The 20,346-nt window shown below is 50.1% G+C and overlaps 1 protein-coding gene across 1 annotated transcript in view; it reads right to left on the reverse strand.

The window, feature by feature from the left end:
• The window catches only part of OLFM4 (olfactomedin 4), a 39,974-nt gene extending 34,758 nt beyond the window's left edge, over positions 1–5,216 (reverse strand). Inside the window, exons 1-2 of the mRNA XM_015427864.1 lie at positions 5,127–5,216; positions 303–455 (exon numbers count right to left, since the gene is read on the reverse strand). Of these exons, the coding sequence (XP_015283350.1) occupies positions 303–455; positions 5,127–5,216 (243 nt within the window). The remainder of the gene's footprint in view (positions 1–302; positions 456–5,126) is intronic.
• Between the last annotated feature and the right edge of the window lie 15,130 nt (positions 5,217–20,346).

Below are 20,346 nucleotides of genomic sequence, written 5' to 3' on the forward strand. Positions count from 1 at the left end.
TTTATTCCGGTCAGAAGGTGTGTGTGTGTGTTGGGGGGGGTGTTGTAAAGGCGCCTTGTGAAGAATGCCAAGGCACCATGCCTACTGTCATCAGCGTAGTTAGAGCAGAGGGCAAAATGCTTCGGGGCAGAAAATTAGCATCCATCGTGCAATAAGAATCCTACGTCCCTATTCAGCCCTGGGCGGGGTCCATTTTTCTGAACTTGTGAATGAACTCAAATTCAGCAATCTCACGTTGCAAGCTTCCCTTGAAGCTTCTCTGTTTGAGGAACTGCCACTGCATGAAAAATAAGGTCACTTACTTTGGAGAGCTCCTGGTCGAACCTTATGGAGAGTGTTTGGATTAAAATTTCTAGCCTCTCCACCTTCTGCACAGGAAACGTGTTGTCTGGCAGGTGTACTGAGCACTGGCACAGTCCGTGGTCGTCCACAATGCCGGTGACGTTGGTATACGGCTGTGAGAATATGAGAGCAGGGGAAAGGTCAGTCAACCAATTGGATGGCGGCATTTCTCTCTCATGATAGTCACCCAGGGGAAAGAACAAGGAAACACAGCATTACCAGGGGATTTTCAAAGGCCATTCATAAAAATCAGTTGTGATAAATCTGCTTGCCTGATCATTGTTGAAAATTTCCACGTGGCCCCTGAATTAAAGGATTCATGCCTTGCTGCAAGGTAAAAGCCAAAAATGCTCCCCAACTGCCGCTCACCCTGTCAGGAAGGGACACCTCACCCCCACAGCCACCTGGGCACAACATACAGCCGTAGCAAAGTGTGAAGGTTTCCTCGGCATCCTCTTAATGCTTAATTTAAGATTAACAAAAAGCCTCCTTGAGACCGAGGACTAGCTGGGTCAGTTCCACCTCCCAGAGGTGCTGTGGGGAGGAAGGCTATTCGGCCACACCCCTTTAGGGGATTAGTGTGTTAACAAAGGCCAATAGAATCTCTTTGGGGGAAATGTAAGGTTACAAGACAAGCGTGTGTTCAACAACATCAGTGCATGAAGCAAACCTTTCCCTCTTCCTCCTCCTGCAGCACCCTGCTCAGGTCCCCCAAATTCTGTTCGGGGGTGGTGGTGTCAGAGTACTCTCAGGAACCATACGGGGGGTGGGGACTGAGGGTGTGCAGCAGGGGGTGGAAGCAGCAATAATCGCCTTTTCTGGCGAAGGCGGAATCAGATCAGAATCCACAGTTGAGAATTATTCCACGGAGCAGAGACTGGCTTTGTATCCTCTGCGGTTTTATTTGTCTGAGTGTCCAGGCATTTCTGTATTTGACCCAGGATTGGTGAGGCATTTACGGATGCAGCTAGTTGGGGGGGCTAGCCCGCCCCCACCCCCTCAGAGCACCCAGCTTTCTGAGCACCCGGATCCCTTCTTGTGCCTTCCAGCAATCTGTTCCTCCCTGGCTCCTGCACCCATTTCCCCTGCTCCATCCTGGGATTCCTTTCCGCCCTCCTCCCTTGCTCTCCCCCATGGACAACCTGTCTCAGTTGTGCCCCAGAGGTCACTGCAGGCAGCCAGCACTGCAAGCCAGCACTGCAGGCCCCACCTCTGAGCACCACCCTCATTTCGCCGCCATGCCCTGGGGTTGGACCTCCAGAGGAAGGGGATGGCCACTGGGTGAGACAGCCTGCTGGACGAGGTGGACCTTCGGTGATCTGATTGGGCGGTAGGGTTGCCAGGTCCCCTCGTGGCTCCAGCAGGGGGATTTGGGGGGCATTCCGGGGTTGGGCGGGGATGGCCCAAGCCCTGCCCCCAAGCACAACCACCCACCCAGCCACCCCTCTCCTGCCCCTCCTGCCAGATTTAAAGGGCTTCAGCTGATCGGCAGGGACCACCGATTTCCCCCAGCCCCGCCACACCTTTAAAGGGTCTTTTCGCAAGCGGAGCATGCAGCCCGTGACTGCCCCTCTCCCTCCCTCCCTCCCTCCTGCTAGATTTAAAGGGCCCTCCGGCTGATCCGCGCGCGGGCCACGTGGGCCCCGCTGATTGGCTGAAGCCCTTTTAATCTGGCAGGAGGGGAGGGAGAGGGGTGGCCAGGCGGGTGGTCGTCCTTGGGGGCGGGGCTCGGGGGCAGGGCTTCTCCCTCTGGCCAGCTGGCCAGGGCAGATTGGAGTCCCAAAAAGTGGGAGAACCCCTGCCTGGACCTGGGTGCTGGCAACCCTATTCAGCCAGGCTTTTCTTTGGTTCTTATCAGGGGTAGGTCTCGGCCTCTGTGCCCTCTAGAAAAACTGGTGGCCACTGTGTGAGACAGGATGGTGGACTAGATGGACCCTCCCTGGTCTGACCCAGCAGGGCTCTTCTTAGGTTCTTACATTATTTCATCTAATAATCAGTTTGAAGGCTGCCCTGGTTCTTTCTTTTGCCCTTGTGGTAGCTTTTGAGCATTTCTGCTTCCACATTCTTCCAGGTGAATAGGTTTACGACCCACCAAAATATACTGGAACAAGTGGGGACCTGCAAGAAACTTGCAGGAGCGGCTGTCCCATTCCCCCCACCTTTGCTTGCTCCCTTCTCCCCCCACGTCTCTCAGTCTCTCACTCTTTCTCCCTCCTGCTACCCCTTTTATTGTTTTCTCTCCTCCACGGCTGTCACCTTCTCTCTCTTTCTGCTCCCCATCAGATAGCAGATCAAGTTTCATTGTCCAAGACTATTAATTATAACTCCAAATGTGTGGAACAATGGCTTCCAGTGTTGGAATACTTGACATGTAATGACACATTAAAAGAAGTGGTACAGCTGAAGCAATATTATAGTAAATTAGCACATTTTTGAACTGTCAATATTATCAGATTAATTATTTCTGCAATGCTATTCTTTCCTTGGAGCTGCGGTGGCTCAAGTGGTTAAGACGCTGAACTGCAGGCTGTGGAAGGTCAGTAGTTCAGCAATTCGACCCGAGTTACCGCATGACGGAGTGAGCTCCCGTCTCTAGTTCCAGCTCCTGCCAACCTAGCAGTTCGAAAGCAAGAAATTGCAAGTAGATAAATAGGTACCACTACAGTGGGAAGGTAGCAGCGTTCTGTGCGCCTCGGTGTTTAGTCATGCCGGCCACATGACCACGGAAACGTCTTTGGACAGCACTGGCTCTTCGGCTTTGAAACAGAGATGAGCACCGCAACCCTAGAGTCGTACTCGACTGGCTTTCGAGCAAGGGAACCTTTACCTTTACCTTTATTCTTTCCTTTGTTCAATTCTTGGTAATTGTAAATTCATAGGTTTACCTATAGAATGTGCAATATATGTTTGCTGTATGCTTGCTAAGGTAAAATTTTAAAAGTAAGATTTTAAATAAATAAATAAATAAAAGAACCCTCTGAATTCTCCACATGGCTGTGAACTACGCAAAATGTTTTTGTGCAAGCAAAAGAGCATGGATTTGCTGCAGACTCCACCCCTGGTTTTCTTCTAAAATCAGGCAAAGAAAAATGCATTACACAATGTGACCACACTACAGCCAGTCCAAACCCCAGGCTCCACACTCTTGTGTTTCTGGCAAGAGCAGGGAGGCCACAGATGAAATCCCGGGCACCACAGCAGCCCAGGTGTCGGATTGCCCAGATCTCATGCTCTTCTGCTGTGCACTGAAATGCTGGCAGCAGTTTGGAGACGTACTTCTTCCCAGAACACATCATCCACTTTTGGAGTGTACTGCCACCAGGCAATGGTTTGATGTGCTTAGCTTGGGAGGTTGGGGTATTTGTGTGTGTGTGTGCATGCACACGTGCATGCATGTGTGCACTTGCATGCCTGGAAGTCATGGTGACTAGCTTTTGATGTGCAGGGAATTCCCTCCCCCCCCCAAGGGTAGCATTTTACTATCCCATCTGCTGCTTTTTTGAATTGGTTCTCACAGGATCTCACCCAATCTCATTGTTTTCTTCGGAGGACAAACTTCCTAGAAACCATAGTCTGCACAGTCAAGGCTGCAGATAACTGTCCTTTCTAGGCAAGACCCCCATGTTTAGATGTGGGAAATAAATGGATAGGGGAATTAATCCAGGACTTTCTCCGCAGCCTTCTATAGGCAATTATAATTATGGCTATCATGCTCTGTCATTCTATCCCCAACCCCTGCTGTTGGTCTGTGTGGTAGTGTTATGAACTGTTAGCATCAAAAACATCCATGGAAGGAGGGCTACTCTCTTGTAATAAACACCTTCCTTAAATAAATTCCACCCCACCCTCCCACCCACCCCCCGTTTGAGCTTCTACTGCCTCAAGGCAGAGGAGTGCAACAACAGGATGACATGGAAAATCCACCGGGAGAATCCTGGCCAGAGACAGAAGGATCAGATGAACAGAGCCCGGGAGGGGGGCAGGCACCACCTGCCACTGATTATTGTCAACCAGTCTATTGATCTATTTATCTGTCTCCCAAAGCAGCTTGCATGGTTCTCGTCTGTTTTCTCTTCACAATCACCCTGTGGGGTAGGCTAGGCTGAGAAGATGCTGCTGGCCCCAGGTCACCCTGTGAGCTTTCATGGCAGAGTGGGGATTCGAACCTGGGTCTCCCAGATCCTGCTCCAACACTCTAACGTGGGGCTCCAAGTGTGGCAGAGCTGTCATTGGTCGCACCCAGGCCACAGCCTTGTAGGTCTTGGGCTAATGGTGACACGCACGGAAGCCGCCTTCCACTGAATCACAACCTCGGGCCATCATGGGCAGACTGGCAGCGGCTTCCCAGGGTCTCAGGCAGAGGTCTTCCCCAGCATCCATGACCTGGTCCTTGTGCAACGGGAGATGCCGCTGGGGATTGAAGCTGGGACCTTCTGCATGCCAAGCAGGTGCTCTGCCCCAGGCCCTCCCCTTGACTTGGACCCTGTGGCTACTGAGGGGCTTGTGCCCTTATAGATTGGTACCCTCCTTCTGTCTGGGGTGGCTGTCGGGAGGGAGGCACATGGAGCAGCAAGGGAGGAAGAGGACACCTGCCTAGCCGGCCAGATCAGCTGAATCAACCCTGGTGATCAATGGCGGGACGGATGTCACAGGCCGGTCGCCCTCACAACCCCTGCTAGAATCTCCAGGCAAACTCAGGGTCCTTAGAGGCTGGCCCAAATGGCAGAAGGAAGCGAGGTCCAATCTCTGGAGCTCCAAGTCAACCTTCTTAAGACACCTCTTACCTCATTTCTGGCCCCGGTTGGAGTGGGGTCCGTCACTGCCACGGCACTTTGGAGGAGAAAGAGGAGCCCAGCAGCTCGGCCCAACTTCATCTTCACCGCCTGGAGGGATGCCACGGAGGAAGGGCCGGGAGTGCCTTTTTATAAGGTGGCTGGGGGATTCCCCTCTGCGAGAGGGCCTTGCGCCAAAGACAAACTTGCGCAGTTGCGCCTGGCACTTCTCCTGCAGGTTGATGAGCAAATTCCTAGAATGCTTGAGTCACGGACCCACAGGAGCAAACTAGAACAATGCACTGTGTGTTTGGTGCCTGCCAAAGGAGCCCAGGATCTTATCAAGAGGACACCATCAAGACCGGCCGAACTTTCCCGGCTTCAGTGCCTACTTTTCAGTTGCTGTTTTCAAGGGTGTTGTTTTTTTTAAAGACACTGTTTCCATTTGTGTAGATAACCTAATTTAAAACATACTCCCCAGGCCCCAAAGCTCACTGCGCTCTCCTCTTCTGCCTGGAATTCCATCTAGGATCACCACCCATTCATAATTTTTCTTTCCGGAGCTACTGTTCATCTTCTGTAAAAATTAAAAAAAAAAAATGGAAAGAGGGTCCCTGTTTTCGGTGAAGCCGGAGCGGGCGTCTGAAAGTCATCAACCAGCCAGGGCTGTCTTTGGTTTCCGTCTCAGCAATAAAAGGGGGCTTCGAGCAGGAACCAGAAGCAAAGGTAGTATTTTAAAGGAACAAATGCCAGCGAGTCGTAAACAGGCAGTGGTGTGGTTTGGCTATCCTGATTTTGTGCCACGAAGGTTCCTCTATGGCTGAGCTGAATTATGTGCCACAAATTTTGCCAGGGCACCAGACAGGAATGGAGAGAGAGCTCAGCACCACCTCTCCAGCCCCCCAGCACCACCACCACCATGTCGTCTTCATTATTTCATGGCTCTCCCTGGTGAGAGTCTGCGCCTCTTCTCTGCTCCTTCTCCGGTTGCCAGGTCTGGCCGGGGGGATTTCTGGAGATTTGGGGGCAGTTCCTGGAGGGGGCAGAATCTGGGGAGGGGGGAGGGAGCTGAGCAAGAGGTGATGTCATAGAGTCCACCCTCTGGAAAGGGTTGCCAGCCTCCAGATGGGACTGAACTTCGAAGGAAAACAACTGTGATATGATAATGAAGTCGTGTTTAGGTAAAAACAAGAAGGGGGACCCACGATACTCGCGGGTGGGGGGGAAGCTCCATGGGAGGAGAAGGAAGCAGCCACAAGTGAGCTCCCCTGCCCTTGTCCCCAGCACCCACGGCGAGGCCCGCACCCCTCCAAGCCTTCTCCCTCTCCCCCCCCAGCACTGGTGGTGAGACCTGAACTCGGCCCACCAAGCTTTCTCCCTCCGCCTTTCCCTAGTGGCGGCAGCAGCAGCAGCAAGGCCTACCCGGCCCGCCAAGCTTTCTCCTTCTCCCCCCTGCCAGCGGCTTCGGCGAGGCCTAAGCTCAGCCCGCCAAACTTTCTCCCTCCCCCCTGGGCGGCGGCGAGGCCTGAGTGGCTTATAGCCACTGGCTAGCCACGCCTTCTCCTGCCCCTCCCCCTCTGCCTCCCTGGCGGCAGCGGCGAAGCCCTCCCACTGTTGACCCCCCCCCCCGCGCGCAAGGAACGCTCTTTTACTTTTGGGGGGATTTAAATATCCCCCACATGTTTTTTCCAAGTTTTCAGATTTTTCTGAATCTATGGGGATTGCCCCAAATGTTTCTGACGGTACAGCACTCAATAGACCGTTTCACTCAAGGTTTCATCAGATGAGACCCTACACCTTTCATATTTTTCCCCACACATTTTTTCTCTGCTCTTTCTTTCTTTCTCACTTACATCGATCTCCAGATGGGGCCTGGAGATGTCCTGGAATTACACCCAGTGTCCAGACTCCAGAAATGAGTTCCCCTGGAGGAAATGGTCACATCGGGGGTGGGCAGTGATGGCATCACTTTCCTCTCGAGCTTCCCTCCCATAGGGAGTACCCCACTGTTTACCACTCTCCACTGAGAAAATTGCCCATTTATACTCACTCTCTGTTTTCTATTAATTAGCCAGTTTTTGATCCATAAAAGGACTTGTCCCTCAACAACATTATGATCACTGTTTCCAAGTGGTGCAATCACTTTTACATCTCTCACCAGGTCTTGAGTGTTACTTAGGACCAAATCAAGGATCGCCTCTCCCCTGGTAGGTTCCGTGACCATCTGCTCCATAGCACAGTCATTTAGAGTGTCTAGAAACTCAATCTCTTTCTCTCGACTAGAACACATATTGACCCAATCAATGTGTGGGTAGTTAAAATCACCTATTACGACACAGTGTTTTTGTCTAGCTGCTATCTTTAATTCATTCATCATTTTATAATCCTCCTCTATCTTTTGATCCGGTGGGCGATAACAAACTCCCAGTGTTAAGTTTCCTTTTGGCCCCCCTATTTCAACCCACAGAACTTCAAGAAGCGAATCCAATTCTCTTAGCCTCTCGATCTTTCTGGACTTTATACCCTCTCTGACATACAGAGCTACCCCACCTCCAACCCTTCCCCCCCTATCCTTCCGATATAATATATAACCGGGAATCACTGTGTCCCACTGATTTTCCTCATCCCACCAAGTTTCTGAAATACCCACAATGTCTATTTTTCCCTCCGACACCAAGCACTCCAACTCCCCGATTTTACCTCGGACACTTCTAGCATTTGTATAGAAACAGCTGTAATTTCCCATACTAGTTAAGCCTGCAACCTTCCTCTTGCTATCTTGAGACCTTGCCAGGCAGTCCATGTCACTAGCCATGGTCTCAGTTTTCAATCCACCGCCCTGTAGAAAAGCAACAGGTACCCCCTCATCTCTCTGAGATGAGCCAACCCGAACCAGAGACTTTTCATCTCCTGTCGGCTTTCCCCCCAATATTCAGTTTAAAAACTGCTCTGCCACCTTTTTGATTTTAAGCGCCAGCAGCCTGATTCCTTCTCAGGACAAGTGGAGACCATCTCACCTGTACAGCTCCCTCTTGTTCCAAAAAGCATCCCAGTGCCTAACAAACTTGAAACCTTCCCCCCTACACCATCGTCTCATCTACGCATTGGGACTGCCTGTCTCTCCAGCCCTGCATGTGGAACAGATAGCACTTCTGAGAAAGCTACCTTGGAGGTCCTGGACCTACGTTTCCTCCCCAGCAGCCTAAATTTCTCCTCCAGGACCTCACGACTGCATTTCCCCACATCATTGGTGCCAACATACACCACGACCACTGGCTCCTCCCCAGCACTATCTACCAGCCTATCTAAAACACGCATAATGTTTTACACGCGTAGTGTGTAAATAATACACACACACACACAAAGCTGCCCTGACTGAATCAGACCAGTGCTTTATCGAAGTCAGGATCATCTACTCAGACTGGCAGCAGCTCTCCAGGGTCTCAGGCTGAGGTCTTTCACAGCACCTGATCCTGTTAACTGGAGTTGCCAGAGACTGAACCTGAGACCTTCGCCATGCCAAGCAGATGGTCTACCACTGAACAACAGCCCCTCCCTTGCCACCAGCCTCTTTACTGCAAATTGCCATCTTTAAATATCTCCTCAACCCAATGCCCCCCCCAAACATGCCTCCTCAAACTCTGGCTCTGGCTCAGCTGGCAGAGAAGGAGGTTGGGGTTCATAGTGGGAGGCAGTGCACCATTTGTGTGGTGTTTGTTGGTTTCTCAAAAACAACTGGTTGAGCAATGTAGAAATTGGAACGCTGGAATAGATCGATGCCAAGGTCATAGTTGGCCTAGGTCACCAATAAAAATCAAAAAACCTTGAGCTAGCCCTGGATGGGTCACTGTTAGGGATGGGCACCAACTGAGAAACGAACTATGGTTCAAGCATGAACCAGTCCCAGTTCGTGATTCGTTTTGAACTGATTCATTTGATAGCATCATTCCTGAATCTGAAAACGAACCACCTTTTTCCATGGAGGTTTGTTTGGTTTGTTAGAGCACTTCAACAGCTGGCGCTGATTCAATCAATTCCAATGCAACACTGGGGAGACTTGTGGAGAGCCGTAGAAATACCCATAGCAATTGTGCATCGCTTGATTGGCAGCTCTGGGAGCCAACCATGGAGCTCTCATTCTGCTCTATGGGAGCAGATTGTGTGTGTGTACAACACGCCAGGGGTTTTTTTGTAGAAAAAGCCCAGCAGGAACTCATTAGCATAATAGGCCACACCCAACAGCAGAAACTCATTGGGATATTAGGACACACCTCTATGCCTTCCCTTGGCTTGCCTGGGTGCCCCATGGTTGTGGGGAGACCAGGCAAGCTGGCCCTTGGACAGGCTGGGGAAGGCACGGGGAGGCAATTAAATGTCTCCCCGATCCTTCCAGGGGGCCCTGCCCCCCCTCGGAGTCACGGGGGGTCGCTCTCCAGGCCTTCCCTCTGTAGCCACACACACAGAGGTTTTGGCTGTAGTGGGTGTGGCCAACTCTGAAGCCAGCCAGAACTCTGAAGCCAGCCAGAGGACAGTCGGCTGAAGACTCACTGTGAGTTTGGCATCTCTAACTCATGATGAGGCTGTTCTACCACCTCCTGAACTCATAAACCAAATGAACCACAAACTAGTTCAGGAAATGGGGAAAGTTCATGAAAGTTCGTGGTTTGTGGTTCGTGTCATGAAAAAATCACGAACCACCATCTTCCCAGTTCGTGCCCATCCCTAGTCACTGTACAAAGTATATTTGGGAAACCATCCAAAAAAGGCTGGGAACCCCCTCCAAAGCAGCCATTTCTTATAGGGGAACTGATCTTTCTAGTCTGGAGAGCAGCTGTAATTCCAGGAGATCTCCAGGCCCCATCTGGAGGATGATAACCCTAGGACAGGGCCTTCTCAGGGATGGCTTTGCCATTACAGAGACACCTCCACGGTCCCTCAAGTCCAGTTGGCAGAAGCTTGTTAAAACTTATGTTTGGGGCTAGCTTTTAAAAATGGCGATATGGATGGATTCCTCTGTGAACACTTCAGTGTGGTTTTTGTTTTGTATGGCATTTTTATAAATTGCGGCTTGAATAGTATACTGCAGTTTCATCTTGCATATTCCATAAAAAGATTATGAATATATTTCAATAGTGCACACCAACAACAACAATAACAATAATATTAATGTTAACATTGAACCCTGAAATTTCTTGAAACTACCACTCAAAATGAATGAAGGAATTCTTTATTACAGTCAAAGACCAGCTCAAAAAGACCAATGTTATCAGAAATGTTACATAAAAATTATTATATTAAAACAAAAATATATAACTGATTAAATCAATACTGAACCACAATAGGCACCAGCAGCTGTGTACAATCTGGCTGCTTTATCTGCATGATCCAAGGCTCATGGGCTAAGAGGAGAAAGGAAATATACAATTCCTTTGATTTACCTGGAATTTTGGGAGAATAGGGGCGATCAAGTCATGTCTAAGATCTCAGTATATTTCTTTATTTATTTGTTTATTTTATTCCATTCATTTAAATCACACCTTTCTCCCCAAGAGGTACCCCAAGTGACTTAACATTCTTCTCCTCTCCTTCATTTTATCCTCACAACAACCCTGTGAGGTAGGTCAGGCTTAGAGTGGGTGACTGGTTCAAAGTTCCCCCGCAAGCTCCCACAGCACAAGTGGGGATTTGAACCTGGGTCTCCCAGATACTAGTCGGATACTCTTAGCCACTACACTGTACCTGCACTGCCCAACAGTTTCAGCTTCTCCATTTGCACAAGGACATGGGTGTTCTTGATGTGGGACATCCCAGTATCACTCTTCCAAGAGCACAGATGTCTGGACATTAACACCCAAATTGCTTTTGAAAAATTCAGATCCTGATGCAACATCTACATTATGATGCAATATCTACAGGATCTTTAATTGTGTGAACTTGGCATAAATATCATGCGGCCTTGTCCAAAAATGTTATTTCTTCTTGGCACAACCAATTAAAAAACTGGTCTACTTTTTTCTGTTAACTAACGATAAGCTTTGGGTCAGTCAACATTTTAATTGCATTCTGCCCAGGAATATTTATTTGATCCTGTGATATCACAATGTTTGCACATGTGTGTCTCCCTCCCCCGTTTAAATATTTTTTGGGGAAAGACAAAGAGCGCCCATTGTGCTGCAGCAGAGACCAAAGGACCCGGGGCCTTTTTTCACTGTTCTGATTACATTTCTCAGGCTAATACACGGTGTCCCTTTGATTACAGGATTAGCAGGTTGTGAAACAAGGAAACTTCACCAGATTTCTCAACATGTGGCAGAAGTGACAAAAGGATAATCCACTACTTCCTCCTTTGTACTCTTGCTTACCAAGATACCGAACATTTTGTAAGATGTAGTGCAAAGACCTGCATTATGAAACCTGTGTACTATAGGTACATTCAAAGAAAAACGGTGGGTCATTATTCTCATCTAGGCCGCACATATTCCCTTGGAAATAATTTCTATTGATATCAGTAGTCTTTGGCCTTTGAAAAAAGTATCAATACAAGGAACTTGCAGGGATGGGGGGCAGGGAGCCCACCAGAGGTGGGGGGGCCGCAGCAAGGAACTTCCTGAATGTAGTGATGGGGGTGGGCTGTGAGTCATGCACCGATGGAGGAGTTAGGTGCATGGTTTTGCACAAACACAGATCAACACTTTTAAAATGCAGAGGGATTTAAATCCCCTAATGCAGAGGTGTCAAACTCATTTGTTAAGAGGGCCGGATCTGACATAAATGTCTCTTTGTCGGGCCAGGCCATGTGTGCCATAAAATGTAATGCCAGGTACTGGAGATAGAAACTGTATGAAGGACAGCAGCTGGTAAGCTCCGAGTGGGTGTGTCCTCACTGCAAGGCCCCCACGGGCTAGGAGGTGTGTGCCGAGGAAAACCCACAGAGGCAGACCGGAGAGGCAGCAGTGCTATGCTGGGCAGATGCTCCCACAATGCTTGACTGCTGCAGGCAAGGTTGTTCTGCTGTGCGAAAGCCATAATGGAGTGGCTCCGCCCACTCCCCCCCCAGCACTCCCTCTCTTGCATCAGTTGCTCGCGGTCCGCATAAGAGCCCCGGACAGGCCTTACGTTTGACACCCCTGCCCTAAATGTATTTTTCAATGTTTTAAGACTTTTCTGAAAATCTGAGGAGTCCCCCAAGTTTACATGAAAATCTGTTTCGTGTCTGTCTTATCTCTATCTGCGTATTTAGACATCTGCAGACTGGGCCACACTTGACTATGAGAATATCAGCTGGCACAGAAGAGAGAGCCCAAGGGGTCCTCCGAGCACGAGTGTCGCACCAGAATCAGAAAAGCGCCAATGCACCACCCAGGGCTTAGAATGGCCCCAGAAACCTGTGGTCTCCCTTCCAAGTACCGACCCTGCTTAGCTTCTGAGATCTGACAAGACCAGGCTAGACCACGCCACCTCCCCTCCCCAACATCGTTGTTCTGATCAAATATGGCAAGTTCATCCGGCAAACCTATATGTGGCATCTTTACTTTGAGGGTCACCCATATTCAGCTGCCAAGGTCTTATATGCTGCCAAGCGGCTCCAGTATGAACACCCATCTTGCCTGCATGACCCAGCATCAGCTCGTATAGCTACTTGGCCTGCAGTCCCAAACTTGTACTAATGCGTTCTTGAAGGGCAAAAGGCTCCTCTGCACACCTTGGGGCCACACCGGAAAAGGCCCTTTGCCTCCCTGCCTTTGAATATTAAAATAGTGACACTCTGCCTTTCCTTCTGAAAGCTTTTGTGCTCATTTGATCTGAAATGTTCAAATGAAATCATCTATTTAGTGTCTCATTTAATCAACCATCCCAACACTTTGGCCATTCACTTTGGCTGATGCACAAGAACAGGCAAGGCAGCAGGTGACACCCAGTCTCTCGGTGCACCATAACAGAGTCCTCTGACTTTCAAGCCATTCGCTTGCCTGCAGCCCGGTGCGAGGAGGGGAAAGGGCAGTGGGGGGCAGCTCTTCCAGCCCTGACTTCCAGCCCTGAAAGGGAAGCAAGCAGGTGTCTCAGTGTCACTGGGGAGAGTCAGGATCCCACCCGCTCAGTACTTAGGGTTGCCAGCTCCAGGATGAGAGATGCCTGGAGATTTTGTGGGTGGGGCGTGAGGAGGGCAGAGAGGGACCTCAATGGGGGTATCATGCCACAGAGTCTGCCTTCCAAAACGGCCATTTTCTCCAGGCTAACCAATCTCTGTCGCCCAGAGACCGGTTGCAATCCCAGGAGATCTCCAGCCACCACCGGAAGGGTGGAAGCCCTCCCAAAAGGGAATCCCCATTAATTGCACACAAAGGATTCCAAGGCCCGGGGGGGGGGGGGGAGGTTGAGGGTGTTAGGTGATCCTGCATTCTTCTGCAGAGCTGTTTCTCCAGACAGACCATATCCAGTTCTGCAGCCTTTAAAAGACAGGCAGCGGTGTGTGTTTGGGTGTGTGTTTGTATGTGTGCATGTTTATCAGTTCCCATTATCATTCCCATCTCAGCCAAAGCAACTCTGATAGAAAGGCACGGCTGTATTATGTCATTAATCCTACATTGTTCCGACTGCCATCCGCCATCAGAGGAGAAATGCAGACATGAGCGTTTCCATATTTATGGGCTGGAGACATTGTGGGTGTTTCAAATCAGCATTTTATATTCAGCTCTGCTAGTCCTCCCCCTCCCCCCTTCATCAGTTTCAAAACAGGATTGCAATTCAAGCCTATAATGTGGGAGTTCTCCTTTGAGCAAGGGAATGGCAGAGGCTTCCTCCGGCCCTGGAGAATCCACAAGCAAAGCACTGAGGCCTTCCCTGACGTGGCCCTCCTCGCACTGGGTCCCAGAGACATCCTGCCTCTGAATGTGGAGGGTCCCCTTACTCACGGTGGCCACGGGTGGACCCTCTCCTCCATGGATCTGCCGGCCCCCTTTAAAGCCATCCGCCCCTGTGCCCATCACTACCTCTAAGGGCAGTGAATGGCAGTTTGATTACTTGTTGAATAAAGGAGCATTCCCTTTTGTCTGTCCTGAACCTCTTCCCCAACAACTTCATCGTGTGCCTGCAAGTTAGGGTTGCCAACCTCCAGGTGGGACCTGAGATCTCCCAGAATTACAACTGATCGCCAGATGAAAGAGATAGGTTCCCCCTACAGACGATGGCTGCTCCAGAGGGTGGACTCTATGGCACCATAGTCTGCTGGGGTCCCTCCTGTACCCCATCCCTGCCACCCTAGGCTCCACCCCCACAGCTGCAGGAATTTCCCAACCTGGATTCGGCAACCCTACCCTGAGTTATAGCATTATAGGAGTGGGAGAAAAACCTCCCTTGACCCACTCTCTTTAACTCTGGCTCTTCTCACATTTAAACCGGATGTTATTCATTGTTGGCCAACTTAAAGTAGAGCAATAGGGGGACGGGGGTTTCATACAGCGAGTTTCCTTCCATTAATGACCTGTCTCTAAAGCGCTATGGTCATTTCAAACTGTTTAAATAGCCCTAAAAAAAGGACTAAAATCTAACAAACTGATAACGTCTTATAAACCCCAATAAGAATGCCCTTAAAAGGGTTAAAGTGTTATAGACCTTAAGAAAAACAGAAAATCCAAAAAAAAACCACCCAACAAATTACTTTGTCCCCCCCCCTTTATCTGAAGGAAGAGGAATAGTTAAGAAAACAGGATAAGAAGGAAACTGTTTTAAAAGAAAGCTAACATCAGTTAAAATCAGCTAAAACAGAGCACAACCTAAAAACCTCCTCCTGCATAGGATCGGCAATCACAATCAAGAAGAAAATAAAATCAGAAGCAAAAAGAGAATCATACAGCCATACAATAACACGAGACACACAAGCCAAACTCTGCCACGCCCTACCAAAACTCTGCCACGCCCTGCCACGCCCTGCCCCTCCCCTCCAAAATTCAGCTTCAAATTCTCTCTTGAATGCTTAGCTCCTAAGGGAGCTCAGAGGTGAGATATACAAAGCAACAAAGCAGCTCTTCCCTCCCCACTGCTGGCTCTGTAACGTTCCCTCTGCAAGCAGAAGGCTCCGACATCAGGCTTGCTCCGGCTCTATAGAAGTTTTTAGGTAGCCGCCAGAGTAATTTCCTATTACTACTTCCCTTAACAATATGAACACCAGCCAACTAGCAGGATAAGCCAACTATGCTAACAAGCAAAGATAAGAGATAAAAATACTAAAAATAAAACCCTCCTCAAAGCAGAGAGCAGCACATGGCGCCGTTCTCAGCACAGCCAGAACCATACTGGGACAGCACCCCTCCTCCGGAACCTGGAGGTCTCATCTCAGATAAGGAAGAACAGAAGAGAACATGCCCCCAAGCCCAGGCAAATAAAAGAAGATCGGGAATTGCTCAGCGACCTTATTTCCCGGGAGCCAGTACCTAAACGGTGTACTGGTCATATGAATAATCAAAAGCACCTCTGGAATGCTGAGGAATTACCACCTCGAAGCGATCCTCCATTAGTTTTTACTGCCCCACAATTTAATATGGATACCTTAGTGCAAAAGGGTTCCCATCTAGGTGGAGCTGAGGGCACCAAGATGAGTTTATTAGCATCTTTTGGTCTCCTCCCAATAAAAGAACGGGACAACATGTTACAGAGATTGCAAAGGCTGGCTACCGCTTTACAGGACATCAAAACACAAGGCAATCGTAAATCAGATGAACAGTCCTGTTTCGTCAAGATGCCATCAAACAGGCTCTCAGGGGATGAGAGATTATCTCTGCCACGGAGTCCCTTTGGTCACAGGCTCTCAGGTGACATAGCTGGGGGCCCAGCCTTTAAGGGGAAAAATGACTGACTGAGAATATTATCCTGGAACATCACTGACTGGGCTGCTACACATGAGATCAAGTGACGTAAAAATATTTCCGAGTAGATTTGACCTAATATTACTTCAGGAAACATGGTAAAGACTAAAGTTTATCGTCTCTCTTTTTGTACCTTGTATTTTTTACCTGTAGCTGATACTGGGGGAAATGGAAGATGTTCTGAAGGGTTGGTTGGTTTGATCTCAGTAACCCTCAAAGTGAAGGTTAGCAAGTTGTCTAACAGTCTTCCCTACGTGAGGGCATTCCTACTGGAATTTAAGGAATTTTCTATCGTTTTAATGAGTGTTTCGGAACATATGTTTATAAATCCAAGATCTCCCAGTGCTGGACCCAGTTAGGGGTCTACTTGGAGTGTTTGGCCAGGATTCATCCTGCGACCACCGTACTTTTGGCTGGAGACTTCAATGCCAGAGTTGGGGAGACAAACGAAGACCTTTTTAAAAAAAACTCAGATAAAGGACATTCCAATTATGAATTATAGAAGATCCAAAGATAAGAAAATGAATGGGTCTGGCAGACAATTTGCATCTTTATTATTAAAGAAGGACCTGGTAATACTAAATGGATGCACTCAGTTTGATGGAGAAGAAGATTTTACTTGAATAAACCATAGAGGGGCAAGTGTGCTGGATTATTTTGTTGCTTCTGCTGACTTCCTCAAAAGAGTTGAATCCTTGGAAGTAAAGGACTTTTTGGGGGGGGGGGTTGATCACTTTCCATTACAATTATTAGTACGCCTAGGCAGGGGTCATTTCGTGTAGGAGCGCAGAGGAGCGGAGCTCCTGCAGTAAAGAGCCCGGGGGCGGGCACATGCAACAAGCCACACCCCCTGCTCCCAGCAGCCCTCAGTCAGAGCAAGAAGCAGCCAGGTAAGTTGCAGAGCCCCCCCCCAGTCCAAAACAGTCCAGTGGCACCTTTAAGACCAAGTTTTATTCAGGTACAAGCTCTCCCTCCTCTGTAAGGACAGATCTGCACATCCCCCCCCCCAATAGCTAGCAGTCCAAAACAGTCCAGTGGAGCCTGAGTGGTGGGTGTTGCCTTCTGACACACTTCTGGTGATGTCATGGGACGTGGCATATGCAAATAGGTTATGCTAATGAGTTATGCTAATGAGCTCCTGCACCTCTTTTTCTACGAAATGACCCCTGCATCTAGGCATCTGTCGCCTCTCATCTAAGGTAAGGAACTTCGCTGTTTGCGATGGAAGTGAAGGTACTCTGTTGATGGCAGGCACAGCTCATCAGAAAACAAAGGCAGGAGTCTCAAGATTGGCTTCCAGCTTTGGCGTGATCATCGGCACTACAGTGTCAAAACTGAAGGGAATCTCAGGACATCCCGGCCAGGTTATCTCCTCCTGGGCATGCCGGAGCCAGACCAGCACTCTCCACCTCAGCGACCTCACTCGGTTGCTGTTGTGAAGAGAAAATGGGAGGACATGAGAGTGGTGTAAGCTACTTGGAATCCACATGGGGGGAAACAGGGGCAGCATAAATGAATCCAGCAATAATAGACAATAACAAAAGGATGTGCCCTGTCTGTCTGTCTTGCTTTGCAAAAACCCTTGCTTTGCACACAGGCAATGTTATGCAGGTTGCTCAAGAGGAGGAGGTGGAAGAAAACTCTTTATTTTAGGTCCTTGTGGTAGTACAATCAGGGGTCATTTCATAGAAAAAGAGGTGCAGGAGCTCATTAGCATATCTCATTAGCATATCTCATTTGCATATGCCACACCCCCTGACATCACCAGACGTGTGTCAGAAGGCACCACTGGACTGTTTTGGATTGCTGGCTATTGGGGGGTATGGGGGGAGGGAACGGGCAGATCTGTCGTCGCAGAGGAGGGAGAGCTTGTACCTGAATAAAACCTGGTCTTAAAGGTGCCACTGGACTGTCTTCGACCGGGGGGATGGGGGGGCTGCAACTTTCCTGGCTGCTTCTTGCTCTGACTGAGGGCTGCTGGGAGCAGGGGGTGGGGCTTGTTGCATATGCCCGCCCCCTGGGCTCTTTACTGCCGGAGCTCTGCTCCTGTGCGCTCCTGCAGGAAATGACCCCTGAGTACAATCAGTGCAGTGAATAAGAAAGCCATCCCACCTGCCATGCCCTGATCTGGATGCCCGATCTTGGTCTTGGGAGCTAAGCGGGGCTGGTATTTGGAGGCGAGATGACTGAGGAAGCCCGACTGGAGCAGAGGCAGGCCAGGGCAGAACCACCTCTGAACGTCCCTTGCCACTTGACGGCACTTTCCAGAAGCACCTGGTGTCACATCCCAGAGAGCTTTGACCCTGGAAGAGAAGAGGCAGAGCAGATAGGGTTGCCAAACTCCAGGTGGTACCTGGAGATCTCCTGCTATTCCAATTCATCTTCAGTTCCCCCGAGAACAATGGCTGCTTTGGAGGGTGGACTCCGTGGCATTAAACCCTGCCGAGGCCCACCCCAAACCCCGCCCTGCCCAGGCGTCAACCCTGAGGTCTCTGGGTATCTCCCAACCCAAAGCTGGCAACCTTAGGAGCTGGTCAGAGCCAGTGTATCCTAGAGCAGGCCTGTAGCTACCGTGGGGGCCCCTGGGGCCCGCCCCCCCAACTTACTGCCAAGGCCCCATGACTTCCCATGCAGCCCAGGCCCCACTACTCCCCATCACTTTGTTTCATTCCTTGGTGTACCTCCCTTCTCCCCTGCCACCACCAGCTCATTTTCTCCTGCCCCTGCAGCGCCGCATGCGGCATTTATGCGTGGCCTGCTCTGATAACGACAGGCCGCCAAGCATCCGTCAGCCGGCATGGTCTCTGCAAACCCCCACCCACCGAGGAAGCAGAGGATGTCCCCAACACACACACACACACACACCGCAAGTCAAGGCTCAGCCATTCCCTTTTCAGCCGGCTAGCCCTCGGCCTCATCACCCCCTGCCCTTCTACACCCAGGAACTCGCAGGGCCCACCACCTCCCCTTCTCTTGGGCCAAGCAGCCACACCAGACCTGCTGGCCCTGCTGGGCACGTCTCCTTCCAGCCGCTGAAAGAGGACCCTTTTCATGGCTTATGAGCTGGCGCGGCTGAGAAAAACAGGCTGAAATTATAAGCCAGCCCCCTTTCCTGGCAGCAGAGGGGCCACGGGCGTGGGGGGGTGGGAGGCCTCCGTGGAGGGAGGGGCTGGGAAAGAATCTCCACTTCACACCACAGGGAAGGGAGGGGCAGGAGCAGGGCTGCTCACTTGGGGGTGTGGGGGGGGTGCCCCCCAAGTTATTTAAAGCCTCCCCCCAGAGATTAAAACAAACTCTTGGCTACAGGCCTGCCCTAGAGCACCCTGGGAAGAAGGGAGGGAGCAGCAGGGCAGAGGGGGGAGCCCAGCAGAGCCGTAGGTGTCGCTAAAGGACAGAGCGGGACCCGTGTCTATCCTCAGGCGGACTGGCAGCCAGCACTGGTTCCCTGCAGAGGAAAGGCCTCCTCTGCTGCTGGAGAAGTCTCCATGGGAGAAAGGTTCTCCTCAATGGACAGTTCAGGGAAGCAGGAATTAGGAGCGGGCAGCAATATAGGGTTGCCAGACTCTCCAGTGGGCAGGCCCCTGCGCTCCAGTCGCTGAGCAGCTGGCCAGTGGAAAGAGCAAAGGCTAGGCCACCTTGCCTGCATAGCATAGGAAGTGATGTCGTCACACCAGTGACTTCTGGGCGATGCTCTGGTGTTTGGGCAAAGCTCTATGGCAGAAGCTGGCTTTACCATAGAGTTTTTGCCCAAATACCAGAGTGTCACTTAAAAGTCGCTGGCATGATGATGTCACTTCCCATGTGACATCCCCCACTAGTTGCCGGGGGGGGGACCAGGAGGGACCTGGCACCCCTACCAGCAGAACGGGGATCAGAGGTCCCAGCAGGAAGAGGAAGAGGGGCTCGATGTTCACAAGCAGGCAGCTGAGGAGAAGAGCTAGTTTTTAAATAAGTGTTAAAAATAGAACAGGCGGGCAGCGCTGCAAATCAGTTCCTCCTCACACTGGGATATATATGTGCCTGTTTTAAGGGGCAGATTAATCTGGTTAAGCTGTAAACCGAAAGGCACTTTCAGCATTAAAGTGCTGAACTAATGGAAAAATAAGAATAACTGGGGGTTTTTTTAGAGTTCAGGCCAGGGTTAAACATCTCTGTTCTCCAGACAGTCTCCATGTACATGAACACAATTTCTCATCCAAAATCAATGACTGGATCTTACGGCGAAATTAAGAGATACACCTATTGGGATATTTGGTTAATATAGCAGAGTTTGCCCAGTCATAGAAGCGAGATATTGAGTGCAGTAAATAAATCTCCTAAGGAGTATATTGCAAAAAATGGAAACTTACATTTATTCAAGTAGAGTCAGT

The sequence above is a fragment of the Gekko japonicus genome, unplaced genomic scaffold (assembly GCF_001447785.1).
Source record: "Gekko japonicus isolate JY-2015 unplaced genomic scaffold, Gekko_japonicus_V1.1 scaffold694, whole genome shotgun sequence".
In the NCBI taxonomy this organism is placed as follows: Eukaryota; Metazoa; Chordata; class Lepidosauria; order Squamata; family Gekkonidae; genus Gekko; species Gekko japonicus.